This window comes from Nelumbo lutea, chromosome 4 (genome assembly GCF_056320005.1).
Source record: "Nelumbo lutea isolate HS-2025 chromosome 4, American lotus-T2T, whole genome shotgun sequence".
In the NCBI taxonomy this organism is placed as follows: Eukaryota; Viridiplantae; Streptophyta; class Magnoliopsida; order Proteales; family Nelumbonaceae; genus Nelumbo; species Nelumbo lutea.
The window spans coordinates 99,264,559-99,282,854 of NC_142687.1; the positions used below are offsets into that span (position 1 = coordinate 99,264,559).

Here is an 18,296-nt window from a genome sequence, read left to right on the forward strand (position 1 = left end):
GAAGCTTAGGGCAACTTGTCTGTTTTTCTTATATTAATTTTCTCAAGAACCATTTCACTAGTAGGGCAATATTGACACTCTCCACCCTTCTCACCCCAAAGCCACAATAAGGTTTTTTGTTTGCAAAACTTTCCAATACCTTGGTTTGATAATTCATAATAAGGGAGCAATGGAGGAGGATGTCACCCAAAGAGTTAACTAGAGCAGGATAGACAAAATGGAGGATGTTTCTAAAGTATACCACTTAGATTAAAAGGAAAATTATATAATATAATTGTATGGCCAAATATTGTACTGAGCAAAGAGTGTTGGGCAATAAAGAAACATGTCCAAAATAATGAATATGGTAGAAATATGTATGCTGAGATGGAAATGTGAGAAAACTAGAAAGGATTGGATCATAAATTATTTTATGTCATTCTATGAAACCTAAGAATACCTCCAATAGGTGATAAAATGAGAAAACGTAAACTAAGTTGGTTTGGCCATCTGCATGGAAGATCATCAACAATACCTATAAAAAGAAGACATGGGTTTTACTCTTCATGATCTTCTCCTATAATTTGTAAAGGAAAAAGGCCCTTTTTTCTAAAAATATAGAGAATTATATTTATTTGAAAGGGCAAATTTATTAAACTACCATTATCGTTTAGCTAATTGATTAACTCTACCCATATTATCTTAAAGTACCTTATAGTTTTCTGACAATTGATATCAACATAAAAAAAAATGAAATATCAAATTTTCCCTCCAACATTTCTCAAATTTTTAAAATAAAACTAGTTGATGAAAATTTTGAAAAAGTATAATCTCTTTCCTCTTTCCTCCCAACTCGTCTCTCTCACTCCCTCTTCTTTCTTCTTCCCCTCACCACCGCCACCCGGAGGCTGAAAACCGTAGCAACAAAGGTGAGACGAATTCCGGAGATGATAGCGTTCAATCACTCCCCGAGATTCAAGGAGGGAATCTAACGCCAGGGCTGAAAACCGCAACAACAAAATGCCACATTTACAGACAACGAAGACGTGGCCCCTTCGTTAAGTGGCTCGACGACGAGCTTTTTTACTTGGTGGATGAAAGGGCAGTCCTTTTCACTTTAATTGGCTGGAGCACAAGGCTGATGCATTACGAGAGTCTGTGTTCGGATACTGTGATCTCAAGAAGTTCGAAGCATCCTTCTACAACGACAGTCACCAACCCTGCAATACAGCACTCACGAAGATGCAAGCTCTGCTAAAAAAATTAGAACACGGAGTGTCCTTTTCACACCACCGTGCTTGACGCACAACTGTGAAGAATCTGATGAACCTTGGTTTCTTTAGGCATTTGCTTGCCACAACAGGGGTGATTCATCCTATTGTTGGGTTCTGCACTCTCTCACCGTGCTTGCCACAGCAGGGGTGGTTCATCCTATTGTTGGTATCTAATAGAACATTTTCATGGGTTCTGCACTCTCTCACCTAAGCATTCAAATTTGAGAAGTCCGCATTGTAAAACTGAAGCATCTCTTTGGTATTCTGCAGGTTTGTTTTGCCAACGCTAAATCGGATTCATGATCTGTAAATTCTTTGTTAAATCCTATCGTTGGGGTTGGGGGTGAACTCAAAATTTTACTTGGCTGTGAACCCACTTCACCTGTTAGATCAGAAAAGTTTATTCAAGTCTCCCAAAATAACCACAGAGAGTAGAGGCAACAGCTCTAGGGCTCATGGATTTCTGCAGCGAGGTCTCCACTGATGCGTGATTGAGTGATGGTGCCTTGATTCTGGCCGATGTTGTTGAAGGAGTTCATATGCAGACCCACGCTTCTGTTGTTGTTGGTTTTCACTCTGTATATGACATGATCTAGCTTTGTCTCTTAGTTCCTGGAATGCAGACAAACCTCCGGCGAACTGGTGTACCCGAAATGTAAACCTTACGCCTTGAAGTATAAGCTCTTCTTCCTATGGACCACCACTAGCAGCTTCCAACTCCGAAGATTCTAAAGGCCTTCCAAGGTTTTGGATTCTTTAAAGGGTATTTTAGGGCTTTTTGAAAAATATAACAGTGACGCGATGTCATATGTAAATAGAGTTAACGGTAGAGGAGGTTTAAGACAACTGTCAGAAACTTACAGAGTAGAGTTAATCAATTAATTAAACGATAAAAGTAATTTAAAAAATTTGCCGTATTTGAAATCCCTTGATATTGTTTTTCTAGCAAATTGAAACTTTATCACAGTCTCTAAAATACCCTAATTTTGTGATGGTTTCACCTAAAGGATTAGCTGGGGATTAGTAATTTTTTAGATGAGCAACATTTTGGTGGATGTGTTAGTTTCTTATCCTAAGTATGTTCTTCTATCTATCAACGTTTCCCCAATTAACTATAAATGGTTCATCTATTTCATACATGCTGACGAGCCTGCTAAGAGATTGAGATGCTCATTCTAGAAATCTTTATTTTCATTGACTGCTTGTCTAATTATGTGAATGCTAATGAACTTTTTATTTGCATGGGTGTGATTTTAATGTTGATTTTATGGTAGACTTAGATGATGATGTATGTGCAAATGATCTGAGGAGACATCAAAAAATCAATTTGAATTCTACTTTTGCTAATTTTGTTAACACCTATCAATTGAACGAAGTCATGGTTCCTAGGGTGCATAATTCTTAACTAATGGTCAAAGTGGCCTAGGCCAAAAAGAGAAAAGTCTAGAAAGGATCTTTGCATCTACTAAATGTATTAGCAAATTTAGAAATCTTCAAGATTCTATCTAACCTAGATGGGGTCTGATCATAAACCCATTGTGCTAATCAATGATCATGACCCCACTAGAAGGCCAAAGCCATTTCATTCCTTTGAGGCTTGGCTCCAAGAGCAAGACTACCAGCAAATCATAAAGGAAGCTAGTGACCTTCATGACTATGGTTGGACCAATCATAGGATTGGTATTAAATTAAATAGAATCAACATATGAAGCAAAAAATGGAATAAACAAGTGTTTGGATGTGTGAATCAAAAGGTTATGGATATTAATGAACATCAACTATCTGCTCTAAAGTGTTCGAGAAATAAGCTTCTTCATCAACAAGAATTTTCTGTCTCAAAAATCTAGGCAACTATGGTTAAAGAAAGGTGATCTTAATACTAAATTCTTTTGTCAAGCTATTTTTGGTTAGAAGACAAATGAATGGTATCTCGGGAATTTTAACCAAGGAGAGGAAATGACTAGATTCTCATGAGGAGATAGCCTCATTTGTGGCCAATAGCTTTGAGGAAATCTTTCAATCAACAAAAGATTCCCCTTGTGAATTTCCTGATCTTTTTAATAGGGACATTACTAAGGAAGATAATGAGGCTTGCCTTGTTGTCCCTTCCTTAGACTATGTTAGGGGTGTTGTTTTATCTATGGGAGCTTTCAAAGCTCCTATCCGCTCCTGACGTCATGGTTTTCTAGCCCTAATTTATTAAAGGTTTTGGGACCTGATGAATCGATTTTTGGTTAAGTATCAATTTTTTGGTTAAGTACCTCGTCATTTGGTCTGCTTCCAAGTGGCCAATGACTCAGGCCGAAGTGGAGAACTTTGGTTGTCGAGCGGAATCGAGCTGGATAGGCTAGGTGGCGAGATGACTATAGTGCCGAGCTGCCTATGAGGTACTGAGCTGACCAAGTGGCGAGCTACCTGTGAGGTGTCGGGCTGCCTGTGAGATGCCGGGCTGGATTGATGAGCTTCGTTGCTCTTTAGAGACCTGCAAGGAACCAAATGTCAAAGGACCCGGAGTGGCTAACCCGGCGAGGTCGTTCCGATGCTTAAGTCAGTACTCTCATAGTAGACTGTGAGCTAAAAATCAAAAAGTATGAGAGCTAGAATTTGCTTACTTGCCCCCCATGTCATTGGGGTTGGTGCCCTTATATAGGCATTGTTTAGTGTGGGCTTCACGCACCATATCCGAGATTTCTGAGAAGTTGTCTAAGTGGTCTGAGATTCCCTGAGGTAACCGCCATGCACGTTGACCACCCTCTAGATCGTTCGACACGTGGACTAATTTCCAAGGATCGTGGGAGTGTTTGGATATGCATGCTGAATTCATCGGTGAGCACGTCTCGCAAGTTCCCAGGTCGGTGCATGTGCCAGGTCGCTAGGTCAGTGCCTACGCCAGGCTGCCAGGTCGCCAGGCCGCCAGGTCGCGCCTGTGCCAAGCTGTTAGCTCGCACCAAGGCCAGGCTGCCATGTCACGCCTAGGCCAGGTCGCCAGGTCGCGCCTGTGCTAGGCTGCCAGCTCGCACTAGGGCCAGGCTGTCAAGTCATGCTAGTGCCAGGCTGCCAGCTCACGCCTGTGCCAGGCTTCCAGCTCGCGCCAGGGTCAAGCCGCCAGGTTTGTGCCAGGTCGCGCCAGGGCCAAGCCGCCAGGTTTGTGCCAGGTCGCGCCTGTGCCAGGCCGCCAGGTGGGACACCATCAACTTGGCTAAGGAAAGTTGTTGCCAAAGTGGTTTCGGGTGTCACTTAGTTGTTCCGAGGTGCCATGTGTCACAATATCATTGGAGGGCCAAGTCCGCCCTCATTAGGACCTTTGGAGGAAATAAAGAACGATATGAATTAGTTTGTGATTGTTTTTTTAGTTCCAAGTAATTTGTTAATAGAATTGACCATACACTCATAACATTGGTCCCCAAAAATGAACACCCAAGTAAATCAAGGATAATTTTTATTTAATAAGTTTGTGTAATGTTCTTTATAGGATTGTTTCTAAACTTCTAGCCAATAGATTAAAGGCCCTCATAGACAGATCCCCATTTTAAGTAGCTTTTATCCCTAGCAAATAAATACATGATAACATCATCATTGCCTAAGAAATCATTCATTATATGAAGCATAAGAAAAATCTAGGGGAGGGCTGATAGATATCAAGCTTGACATATGCAAAGCTTTTGATTATGTAGAATGGGATTACATTATTTGGGTTTTGAAATCCTTCAGATTTTTTAAAGGTATTGTGTGTAAGCACCCATTTTTTGCTCGGTCCCCTTTCTAACCCACTTCTCATACTCCAAATTTCCCTTTTCAAACACCTTAAAACCCCCTTGGAAAATTTCATTACAAAATTCCCCATTTCACCCCTCTATCTACAAAGATTCCAATTCGTGCGGTCTCGTTGGTTGAGAAAAACCCTAATATCTTGAATTTTAATCTCAACCCTTGAATCCTCCACATTACACCCCTTGGACTTGCCCTCTCATTGCACCCCCCCCCCTTTTTTTGTTTTTTCACTCAAGTTCCTTCACATTTCTAGAAATCACCCTAAAGCCCTCACTAAACCTAGAATCAATCATAGCCCTAGATTTGAGGCCCTCTTTCTTCTCCACCCTAGGATCAGCCTAACCATCATTTAGCACCCCCAAAACCCTAGCCATCCTCCTTAAAAATTTGGCTAAGCCATTTTCGATTCAAAAGGAGACAAGGAGGAGAAAATCAAGGGAAGTTGTCTCCTTGCCTTAAATTCGGTCAAAAGGCAAGAGATTAATAAAGAAAAAATCTAGGAAGCCACCATCCCTTAGATTAGGATCGAACCATTCTAACCGTCCATATCTTTTGAAAACCAAGCCCAAAATCCTAATCTCTCACACTTAAACCCTAACCAAAACTCTCCAAATTTGGTCCAAGTTTAACCAGCCCTAAACTAAACCCAATTCGGTTCTAGTGAAACTAAACCATCCCAAATGAGCCAAACCAAACTAGGACCCTTCCCACTTGTTTTAGACCAAGAAAAACCAAGGAAAAGAAAGAAAAAAAATGAAAGAAAAAGAGGCCATAAAACCCAAATCCGAACCTAACATGGGGGGATTTTTTTTGGGACTCTCTTGGAGACTCTTCTCCTTTTTCTAACACTCTTACCATTCTCCCTTCTCCCTCTCAAGAACCGAACTACACTCTCCTCCTCTCTCTCTCTACCTCCTTCCTCCACCGCTGAATTCCCTCTCACTCATCTCTTCTCCTTCACACCCAACAACTAGAAACCCTAGCCTCCTCCTTTCTCTCCACCACCAAATTGATCATCACCCTCCATCTTCACCCAAGAAATGAGAGAAGAGGAAGAAAGAGCACCACCGTTTAGTCACACGGCCAAGGGAGAAGAAGAAGAAGAGGGAACAAGGAACAAGTAAGAGGAAGAAGATAGAACCCCCTCCCATTCGGCCAAAGGAAGCAAGGAAGAAGAAGAAGGAAGGAAGAGAAAGCCCTACTCCATTTCGGCTAAGTCAAGGAAGAAAGGAAAGAACGAAACCCCCATTACATCCAATTAAATCCGGATTGTCATTGTTTTAGCATTTCAGCACCATCAACTTCAGCTCATCTCATCCATCACTAATTGTTTGTCAAAAGGCCACAAAGAGGTGAGCTTCTCATCTCATTCTTTTTTTTTTTTACATTTTTTTCTTGAACTTTGTTGGTATCCTAGGCATTCTCTAATTTTAGCATGTAACCCTTTTCATCTAATTGACATTATGTAATTATTTTGAATAGTTTTCATGGTGGTTAGATGTAGGAATCATTAGAACATTTTGTTAATCACTTTGAATGAATATGCCTTGTCTTATAGTGTTTATTTTGGGCTAATTTTGAATTTGTTTCAATGCTGAAATCTATTCACTTTCATGGCTTTTCAATTTGATTTAGTCTAGGTTAATTTTTTTTCTTGAACTTTTTTATATTGGGAATAACAATTGGAAGGGATTTTCATAGGGGATTGAATCACTTGTGGCTTTCCCTTTCCCATTTGCTTTGTAGGAGTGAGGGGAACCTTGGATAAAGGAGAGTGGCATGTAGTTGCCAACTCCTTTGCTCCTTTAAGGGTTTCCTACACCCGAATTGAGAATGGAAGAGTTAAGTCATTTGAGAGAAGAATTCTCTATGATAATCCCCATCTTTCATGCATAAAATTACTAGCATTTTGTAGACTTAATTCTTTCTAGTTTTTATTTTTATTTTTTTTTCTTTTCACTAAATTAGGGGAATGGTACTACTTATCAATTGTGGGGGAGGTGTGCCTAATACCTTCCCTCTCCCCTAAAAAGTACCTAGATTAGCTTTATTTTTGGGTGTGAGTAATTTCTTGTTGTTTTCTTGAACATGGGAGCCCCATCACTTCTATGTTCTTTGTTTTGATGGGTGGCGGCTCCAATCCATTTTCAGCCATGAAGTGAACTTCAAACTCAATATGGATGTTCACATGGTGTGAGCTAATCTAGGTGTGTATTTTAACAATGAATTTTTTGGTTCTTATTAATGGAGTTGCTGAGGTTTTATTTGAAAATTCTAGTGGCATCAAACAAGGAGATCCTTTATATCTTTATCTTCTTGTTTTAACCATACAGGGATTTCTGGGGCTAATTCAAAAGTTATTCAAATCAATAGGAATACCCCTAAGGTTTTTCACTTGCTCTTTGCAAATGATGTTCTCTTATTTGATAAGGCTAATCTTGAAGAAACCTTTGATTTTGTGGAGTTTATTATAGAATTCCAAAAAATGTTTGGGCTTTAAGTGAATTATAAAAAATCTGGTCCATGGTTCAACAAAAGGTGCTAAAATGATTAGGAGGAAAATGAGGATGCCTACATTGAACAAGGATAGTAAAAACTTGGGAGCCCCTTTGCTATGGAGAAAACAGAAGTCTAAGGTGGTGTTCAATAGTTTAGTGAACCCATGACTTAGTGGGTTTCAAAACATACAACACCACTTTAATGCGTTTGGTTATGATGTGGTGTGGTTTAAAACCAACTATCTCATGTTGTGGATTACACTATACCCCAAAATATTGGCCAAACCATTACCTTGTGGTCAGAACCGCGCCATAGGTCCCTCTCCTTATTCCATACTTCACATGTATATTAATTCATACAATATATATTTTTTTCAATTATTTGTCTTATATCTAATTAATACTATTTATCTTACCACTAAAATTGTTATTAACTAGTATTAAAAGTAGGAATTTTACTTTTTTATGTTTTTACTAATTTTAATAATTTTATATTATCCTTTTATTAATTATTTATCATGAACATTAGTTATCTTTTGTGTGTGTTTATATTTTTATATTACTTGTAAATTTTCAGTCATTATTAATTTTTGAATTCATTTGATGATATTTTATTAACTCGTATTAGCTATGGTTAAATTGATCACATGTTAAATTAATTTGTGTTATTAATATGTATTTTGCTTAAAAGACAAAAAAAATATTACTCTTGTTCAATGTCATATATTATCTCGTATTGTGTATCCGAGATGAATAGGATCAAAGCACAGGGTATGTCTTGAACCACACCACACCTTGAAGAACACTTATATGGGTGTGATGTGGTGTGTTCTCAACCACACTACAAGTGTGATATGGTTGAGAGTATACCACCCAATTTCTCAACCACACTACAAAACACCCCCTAAAACCCCTCTCCTTTGTTATGGATAAGAAGAAAGGTAAGTTGGTTAGTTAGAAGGCGACACCCTTATGTTGACATTGTAGTTAATTCCTGTGTACTTCATGAATGTGACCCAACACCTGTCTAAAACCATAGAAGACCTCGTGCTGATGAATGGATGCCTAAACCATGGGTCTTGGTTCAAGTGCCACTGCTACTAACAGGTGTGCCAAGGGAATTGGTACCACTAACCTCTCTTTGAGTTGGCTGAAGTGTTGGGTCCTACTTCCCATCAATCTTGGCAAAGTGCTGACGATGTTCCTCCATCTTGTTGAAATGTTCTTCCATCTTGTTGTGCTTGTATTGACAAATCTAGTGTGAATTCCTCTAGTGTAGGTTGTTGGGTTTGCTACTGCTGCAACTGCTCTTCACAAATGGTAGTGATGACTACAGTAGGCTAGGCATTATAATGACCAAAGGGAGCTTTAAAAGGGAAATTTAAGGACTAAAAAGGGTGAGATTAGAGGATCACAAAGACTATAGGCAAAGGAGAGGGCAATTTTAGGAACATCAAGAATTCTAGAATATTCTCTAGATGATTATGGAGTTAGATTTTTTGCACCTTTGATATGGTGATATGTGTCAGGTTGCGACTCATGGAGCATATTCGCTATAATCCATGCTCGCAGGTGCCTACCATGTGTCACTCTGTGATGAACACGTTCTGATGTACTTTAATGGCTTTTCAGTCACTTTGTTTCCACATTTAGTTTTGGCTTTAATGAAACTTCCATGGACTTGTTATACTAAGGGATCTCCACAGTAGGGGTGGGTTTGAGTCGAGCCGAGCCGAATAGTATGAGGCTCGTGCTCGGCTCGCCAAGGTTGTATAAGGCTCGATCTCGAGCTTGAGCTCGGTTTGAACTAGAACATTGAGCTCGAACTTGATTTGAGGAAAAATATTTTATAAAAATAAAAAATTATATATAAAAAATATTTTTTATTTGATATTTAAAAAATAAGAATTATAATTTTTTATTATATATATTATTTTCTATAATTTTATTTTATATATATATATATATTCGAGCTTGGCTTGCGAGCCTCACAAGCCGAGCTCGAGCAACTTGCAAAAAGCTCGGTTCGTTGCCACCCCTAGTCCATAGTTATTTCCTTATCTTGAGTTTTGTTGTTTTAAAGGTCCGCAAACTTGGTTGTTTCTGGTCATAAATGCTGGTCCACAATATTACTTTATTGTTACATAAGTCTACCCCTTACACAGGATTTAGTGAGAGGGGATAGGGGTTAATACCTTAAATACAAGACTTAATAAGAGTGAATAAAATGAATAATTTAATAAAAATATTTCAAATTAAAATTTTTAACCTTATAATAAAGAGAGATCAAATTCAACAATAGGGGTATTTTAGTTAAAAAAATTCTAGAATCTAAACCTCATTCCCACTTTTAATAGTAGTATAGATATAGATAAAGTGGAAAAAGGAAGGCTAAGAGTCTTCTCACCTCAATGTTCAAGTCCAGGGATCTCTTTATCTCATCTCTTACACATGCAGTTATTTATTTTTAAATTAAATTTAAAAAATATATGAAGTCACAATAAAAACCCTCTTAGGTCTTACTTTCTTTAATGAAATCCATAATTACTTTCTTTAATGAAATTAATCATTCTTAAAGTTCTATCTCCAAGTTAACATTTATAACATATTCCCTTCCCTATTAATTAAATCCCTTATTTCCTCTTAAATTTCTCTAAACTTCTTTTGACTCCCCTCAATTAAGCAGAGGTATTAATTAGATAGGTTGTGTTGGGTTAAAACCCAACCTAAAACCGATCCTAAACATAACATGAACATCAGCCTGAACGGCTGAACCCAAACGGATGTGAAAAGGAAAAACTGCAAACCCATATTTGCTAAGTAAAAAGTAACCAAATTTCATCTGCGAAAAAATCTCAAAAAACTAATCAAATTTGTTTTCTAACCCCCCATACGTCCATGCGTTGCATGGGTTTACTCGCTGGTGAATATATAGAAGTAGAACATACATTACATGGATGTGTGGGCCATGTGGTGCATGAAAAGTGCTTTAAAATGATGCTAAGAGCCTAAGATTAGCATTTAACCCACAGCACAAAGAAGAAAAAGTTTAGCTCGGAGGCTAAAGACGGAAGACCTCTCTCTCTGAAAACCTGTAGTGTCCGGTGTCCCCATGAGGAATTACCACATTTCTGACGGTGAATGACATGGACTGTAATATTTAGGAATAGACCACATCGAAACTAAAGTTGATGGGATTGCTGATCCAAGGGGACAAAAGAGTACCTGCTCTGTGCCCTGAAACAACTTAATCGGCAAATCTTAAGAGCGTGCAACGTTTATGGATTTGCTATATTCCCTCCTCAATGCTCCTGTATTTTCAAGGAGAAAATGATCTATGATGGGGTACTGTGCATTGGTGTAAGACCCAATATGTCTCAGAAAAGATAAAAAGTAATAAAATAAAGAGAGAGAGAGGGAGAGGTAACATTATTGGATTCAAAAGAAGAACAGACTAAAGACAAGAAGATTACAGCTCAGAGACCCTAAATACGTAATAAGACTGCGATACACTGTTGCAGCTGTAGATCTCACCTTTCCATGGTACCATGATGGTTTCAATCTCTTATCATCATCTGGCTGTTCTTGGGACCAAGAGCTGTTGCTTGAACTTGTTGAACTCAAACATGCAGGGGTGTCTAGATACAATGAAATGTTCTTGTCATAGAGTTGTTGCTTTGTACATAGCCCACTGTTTCCTCTAACATCCAATCTCTTCCCAAGCCTGTTAACGAAATCTTCTGGGAGCAATAGCTCCCCACTGAGCATATTTTGGCTCAAGTTTAGCTGATTAAGATTGGGAAGTGTCCCTAAATCTTGTGGGACAGTGCCATTGAGCCTGTTGTTATCTAGAGACAATGCAATGAGATGTTTTAGTGAAGAAAAAGTGGATGGTATTGGACCTATGAACCCACAACCTGAAAGGCTCAACACTGTGAGCTTGCTAAGAGCCCCTACAAACAAAGGTATCTCTGTCTCTATGGGGTTGCCTTCCACCAGGAAGTATTGTATCTCCTCCAAACCTGAGAGTGTCTCTGGGATTGGACCTGTTAAATAGTTGTGGCTCAAATCCAGCAAAACCAGTCTCTTTAAATTGCCTAAATCTGGAGGTATCCTGCCAGCAAGCTTGTTAGAGCCCAAGTCAATCTTTTGGAGAGATTGAAGCTGACCCAAAGAACAAGGCATCTTCCCTTGCAGACTATTCCAGCTCAAGTCTAGGATGGTCAATTCCTGCAAGCCTCCAATCTCTTCAGGGATCTCACCACTGAGATTATTGTAACTGAGGTCAAGCTGCTCCAAGTTACCCAACCGACCAAGCTCCTTTGGTATCCCTCCTTGTAGGCTGTTCTGGGACAAGCTCAGAACTCTTAAGCTTGCAACGTCTGCTAAAGTGGGAGGAATCTCCCCTGAGAGACCTGGGTTAAACTTGAAAACCAACTGCTCCAAGGAAGAGAATAAGCCAAACAGGGATGGAGAAAGAGTGATTGTTGCAGTAAGAAAACAGTTGAATATGGACAGGGTGTTGAGATAAGGCAGCTTCAGAAGGGATTTGGATAGTTTGGGAGAGGTTTTGCAGGGTGGGGTGACATCTGGTCCTACATGTATCTTAGTTACATGAAGAAGGGGTAAGTCCTGGCCAATCTCACACTGGATACCTGGCCATGGGGTGTTAGTACATGGGTTTGGATGCAGTTGGGCCCAGTTGGGATCCTTTAGAAGGTCACCCATAACCTCAAATAGCCCCAAGAGCTCGCCCCTGTCCATCCCAGTATCAGCACCGCCTGTGATGTTGTTTGCACTTGCAGCACTCATCTCGGCTGAAAACATGAGGAAACAAAGAATGAGGAGAGGTGGAGAAGCCATGAAAGGAGGTGAAGAAAGAAAGGTTTACAAGGAAATATCCCTATAACCGCTATTTAGACTCTGAGACAGGAGAGCTAGGGGCGAGTCTTCCTCTTACGGGCATGACAGTCGGGGCGACGCTATTGCACAACATCTCTCTCTCTCAACACTTCGTTGTCTATAACATTGGTTCACATGGAAAAAGACTAGGTTAGAGAGAGAGAGAGAGTTGTGCAGAAACAAAGGACATGGGTCAGAATGGTTTGAAATAATAAGGGACGGGACGTCGGGACTCTTATCGACAAGCAACCTACCTGGCTCAGAATATTTTCAGGGAGGATACTTGGCCAATCAGTGACATGCCAAATCATCATGCAGTTTATTCTTTTACTCTAAGCAAACAAGAGAGAGCACGGGATCCCCACCCAGCGGGGAATTGCAACAGGGCGGGGCATCTGGACAAAAATATTTTTTCATCACTGCCTCGTCCCCGAGGGAAAACCAACTGCTTAGAAAATTAGGGGCTTGAAGGGGTGGGACCTCAGTTTTAAAAGGAAAGTTGCCATCCTCATGCGGGACATACTGTGTCGGGAGCCACTCCAAACTCAGCAAACCAAGCTTAGAAAATTGGGTAAATTAGGCAAACCTACGTGGTACATTAGGGTTGGATATCACATCTCTGCCCCACAATGCCCCATAGAACATCCCTGTCGTGTATTAGGAACATCTCCCAATAATGATATCATCGGGCTGTTACTATTATCAGTAAATATTTACAATACACAGCAGGGATGCACAGTGGGGCATTGTGGGGCGGGTATGTGAACTCTTAGGGTTATAACACTGTAGGTCCCAAAGTCTCATTTGCCATTAGGAGGAGTTGGGATATGCTCACGACAAAAATTGTACTAACATGATGTGTCTACACCTCACCGTTTTTTTTTTGGGATTTTGGCTTTGATAACCCTTAAACTTTGCTAAAAAAACACTTTAGATCCTTAAAGAATTAAAAGGGTATTTTCGCTGATTGCGAAAAACCACTTTTAAGTTTTAAGGCAAAAACAAATGATATTAGAAATGTTGTCGACAGCTCCGTTAGAGAATAAATATAATACTAGCGATTGTTGATTTGGCATGCCAAGTCAGTGAAGCTAATTAACAAGTTGGTCCCACTCAAAACCACTTCCCGTTAAACAACGGTGAAAGAAAATGGATGGGTCTTCCTTATCAGTTTCAAGTATCAGTCTAGAAGTTTCAATTATGAAGGTCCACTTGTGTTTGTCATTGTAGGATGAAAGCTCCTAGGTCGATAGCTTGGACCAAGGAAATGAGGTTCAATGGATGTCCACAAAATACAAGGTCATTTCTGTACAAAGTTATTTATTTTATTATTATCATTTTTGTAAAATTGTGTTCAAAGGGGTTTTGAATGTAGGAAAATGGCCATGGTTTATGATGGAGGTAGATTTCGCTCGACCACTTGGCTGTGCGACACGTGGAAGAAACCGGGGTGACCTGGCAGGAACGTCAGCTCGGCACGGCAACATAGCACGACCATATCTCAAAAAGAGGCCCGAGCTTCCCAAGCTCTCCAATGAGAAGCTCGAGCTCCTGAATTCTCCAAGAAGAGGCCTGAGCTCCCCAAAAGGAACCCACACTTCCTGGGAGGTGAAACCCGAGCTCTCCTTAAGAATCCTGAGGTTAACAGAGAAGCCCGCAAGGAGCAGAGCGTGAACTAGCCCACCTTGGGTCAGTCCGGACCATATGCCGGCACCTCGGGACAGTAGGACATACTCCCATTCGAACCCAAGACTTCACCTCGCGCACCACTCCGGCACCTCGGCTCCAGGTCGTGCAACTGTAAAACCGTACCTGACAGGTCTGTACTTTGAGGCAGCATGCCTGACTGGTCTGGATCTAACAGACGACAATAACACCGTAACGGCCACCTGCTACTGCCATCTCAGTTGTGGCAGAGACGGCCCTGATAGAGAGGACAGTGGCGGTTATGTCTACCCCCCATAGAGGTGGTTATACTTGACTTGGCAGAAACTTGGGAGTGAGTGCACCAGGTGGTTATAAAAGACCTTCTTCCCCTAGAGAAAGAGGTATGTGACATTTGTGCTTTCTGGTCTTGAAATCTCTTATTTTTCCTTGCCTTCTCAAGAATATTAACTTGAGCTTCGGAGTATTCCTATCGGGTTCCTCCCCGGAAATCTCCAATTCCTTCCTTGTTTTAGGCATCTTCGACTCTGTCAGAGGCAAGGTTACTGGCAACTAAGACCGACCGGATTGTGCATCATCATTTGGCGTCGTCTATGGGAACAGACTTCAAAAAGCCTCCCACCTTTAACTCTCTTCAAAAGAAAACTTAGCATTCATGGCTTCCTCCGACAGTGACAGATGTAATGCCGACCTGAATCCTGTAGGAGAACACCCTCAGCCCGCCATTGTATGCATCGGGTAGTTCACCGTCCCCCTCTTGGCGGACGGAATACCTAGCCTCAATGCGCCACGAACAGTGGCGCCTATGAATGTTCCCCTTCACCCCTCTATCGAGACAACCTTCGCCGAACCGACCGTTGTCCCTCTGGCGACCAGCCAGAATCAGTTTGATGACTTGATGCAATGCATGCAGGCTATGCAAGCCCAAATGCAACAGTTTCAACAACACCAACTCCATCAATAGCAAGTACTACAACACATTTCTCAGTACCACTACCAGCAGCAGTTTCCCCAACTGCCTCAGAACCAACCACAACTATCACCTCGGCACCCTGCTGTCAAGCAGGTCAAGCCCTCTCCTCAGGGCGGGTGCCTTCATCGAAGGGAAGATTCCCAGCCTCAGAACCCCTCTAGAAGCCAAGCCTCATCCCTTGGCAGGAGGGAAAGACTAACTACCCCCACCTCGCAGCTCGCCGGTGGATCGGGAACCTCCTAGCCAATCAAGTCGGCACCACCTTGGCACTCTAAGTTTGGGCTCCCGCTCGCGGAAAACCAATTCGGCATACTGGCCGCAAACTACCACCAGCAGTCCGGGCCCATTGAGCTCGGGAACGCCGAAGTAAGCAGTGCCAATATTGGGCCTTCCAAGCAATAGCAGAGGTGTCGACGAAGTCGCCGAACTACCACCCGTGTCTTGCCCGAGCTCCGAGGTAAAGAAGAAGCAAGCCCGGACGAGGTAAAAGTTGACCCTATTCTTTCAATTCCTTCCCCCTGTCATCAAAACTCCTCGTTGTTCCCATGCTCAAAGATTTCAAACTCCCTCTGCTAGACAAGTATGATGGGTCATTTGACCCCAGTGATCACGTTGATGCCTTCTAGTCCCAGATGCACCTGGCGAGGGCCAACGAGTCCTGCATGTGCGTGGCCTTCACTACCACCTTTAGGGGAGTGGCCCACACCTGGTATAGGAACCTGGCCCCTGGGTCGATAAGGAGCTGGACCCAATTTGTGCAAGTCTTCACGGCGCACTTTGTCACCAGCAAGCGGTGCCCCCGAACAGAGGAGAGCCTCCTCGGGGTAGTCCAGAAGGCTGTCAAAAGAGTCAATCGACCCGAGGTCTCCGCCTCAGGCCCTTCTAAGAGGTTATCTAAGCTACCCAAACTACTTGAACTAGACATCGCAAAAGGAAAGGAAAGGAAATTGAAAAAGGCTAAGGGGACTCACCAAGGGAACGATACCGAACTAGGGAAAGTGACGCGAGCTGAGGACCTTGAATGCGAGCTCAAGGAACGATCGCTGAATATTGGCGAAGAAAAAGTGACCAGGGACCCCACTATTTATAGCCGCTGTACCCGCGCATCAACGGTCAAGATCAAAGTCATCCAACGACTCTTAGAAAAACCGGCTGCACGACCCCCAAGGTGAAATCAGTTTTAGCGAAATTTTGGCATCCGATAGTTGATAAATCGTTTGATGTCCGCGCGTGAGCTGTACGCAACCCGGGCTGACTCTGGTCAAGTCGCGCTGATCCTGGTCGAGCCAAGAGCATCGATGGGTCAGACCGGGAAATCTCCAAGCTGGACTAAGCACGCCACAAAGCAAATCCACCCGTCAGTCTGTGAACTCCCCATGCCGGGTCAAGACCCCGGGCATGGGGAGTGGGGGGCAATTGATGGGGGTAGATTTGGCCCGACCCCTTGGCTGTGCGACACGTGGAAGAAACCGGGGTGACCTGTCAGGAACGTCAGCTCGGCACAATGAGACCATATCCCAAGAAGAGGCCCGAGCTTCCTGAGCTCTCCAATAAGAGGCCCGAGCTCCCCAAAAGGAACCCACACTTCCTGGGAGGTGAAACCTGAGCTCTCCCTAAGAATCCCGAGGTTAACAGAGAAGACCGCAAGGGGCAGAGCCTGGACTAGCACACCTTGGGCCAGTCCGGACCATATGCCGGCACCTCGGGACAGTAGGACATACTCCCATTCGAACCCAAGACTTCACCTCATGCACCACTCCGGCACCTCGGCTCCAGGTCGCACAACTGTGAAATCGTACTTGACAAGTCCATACTCTGAGGCAGCACGCCTGATTGGTTTGGATCTAACAGATGGCAATCACACCGTAATGGCCACCTGCTACCGCCATCTTAGTTGTGGCAGATACGGCCTTGACAGAGAAGACTGTGGCGGTTATGTCTGCCCCCCACAGAGGCGGTTATACTTGACTTGGCAGAAACTTGGAGTGAGTGCACCAGGTGGTTATAAAAGACCTTCTTCCCCTAGAGAAAGAGGTATGCGATATTTGTGCTTTCTAGTCTTGAAATCTCTTATTTTCCCTTGCCTTCTCAAGAGTATTAACTTGAGCTTCAGAGTATTCCTACCGAGTTCCTCCCCGGAAATCTCCAATTCCTTCTTTGTTTCAGGCATCTTTGATTCCATCAGAGGCAAGGTTACCGGCAGCTAAGACCGACCGGATTGTGCATCATCAGTTTTTTTAAGTGGCATGACACTTTGATGTTTCAAAGAAGGGCAATTGAGCTGATTTTGAAACTTATTAGGAAGGAGAGGTCATTTACTAAAGAGATTGAAGAATTGAAGACTAAATGCACATGGCGTGCTTTGGGCCTAGTGTCACTTGGTTCCCAAACTCTAAAATGTGACAATTCAATGCTCAAACTTTCAAAACATGACAATTTAGTATCTGTCGTTAATTAGTTGTTAACCTACCATTAAGTGACATTTGAAAAAGATACACAAATGCCCTTTGAGTGTCATCTAATTTTCTTTATCAATCATCCAAATATTGACAAAAAAATTAACAGTCACAAATCCTTGCCTCTTCTATTCAAGAAAGTTGGGGTCACCAAAATGCCCACTGAAAACGTGATCCCAGCTTTTTTGAATGGAAGATGCAATAATTTAGGACTGTTAATTTTTTGTGAATGTTTAGATGGCTGATAAAGAAAATTAGATGGCACTTGAAGGACATTTGCATCTTTTTCAAATGTCACTTAACAATAGGTATTGGATTGCCACATCTTAAAAGTTTGGGTTTTGAATTCTCGTATTTTAAAGTTTGGGGGGACCAAAATGGTACTAAGCCCAAAGTATAGGGTGCTAATAAGGAGTTCTTCCTTTTATTATTAACAAGTTCAAAGAATTGAGGAAAATTGGAAAAAGTCCAAACTAACAAGTTGCCTCTAGAACCAAACATAAAATGTAGTCTGATTTGGGTTTTCTATATTAACTTAATTGGTTATGTTGTTGATGTAGTACATGAGAAGGCTAATAAGTTATATGCAAATTGAGACCACTCCAAGATACATAAGAAACTCATATGACATCACTAATCCAACCAAGTAATCAATTACCAAGTTAGCATCAATGTAGAACTTCTATTCTGGTTCGAGTTTACCAAGTTAGCGCAAGCAGAAAATTTCCATCTTAGTTTGAATTTACTAAGATAGCACTAGTACATAAATTCTATTTTA

The 18,296-nt window shown here is 41.7% G+C and overlaps 1 protein-coding gene across 1 annotated transcript; it reads right to left on the reverse strand.

The window, feature by feature from the left end:
- Nucleotides 1-10,938: 10,938 nt before the first annotated feature.
- Nucleotides 10,939-12,532, reverse strand: LOC148862155 (uncharacterized). The gene has a single exon (XM_088941309.1). The coding sequence runs from the start codon at nucleotides 12,383-12,385 to the stop codon at nucleotides 10,961-10,963; it is 1,425 nt and encodes a 474-aa protein (XP_088797435.1). The 5' UTR covers nucleotides 12,386-12,532; the 3' UTR covers nucleotides 10,939-10,960.
- Between the last annotated feature and the right edge of the window lie 5,764 nt (nucleotides 12,533-18,296).

Bases quoted from the DNA above. Each gene is read 5' to 3' on its own strand.
- LOC148862155 (XM_088941309.1), bottom strand. From the start codon at position 12,385: ATGGCTTCTCCACCTCTCCTCATTCTTTGTTTCCTCATGTTTTCAGCC.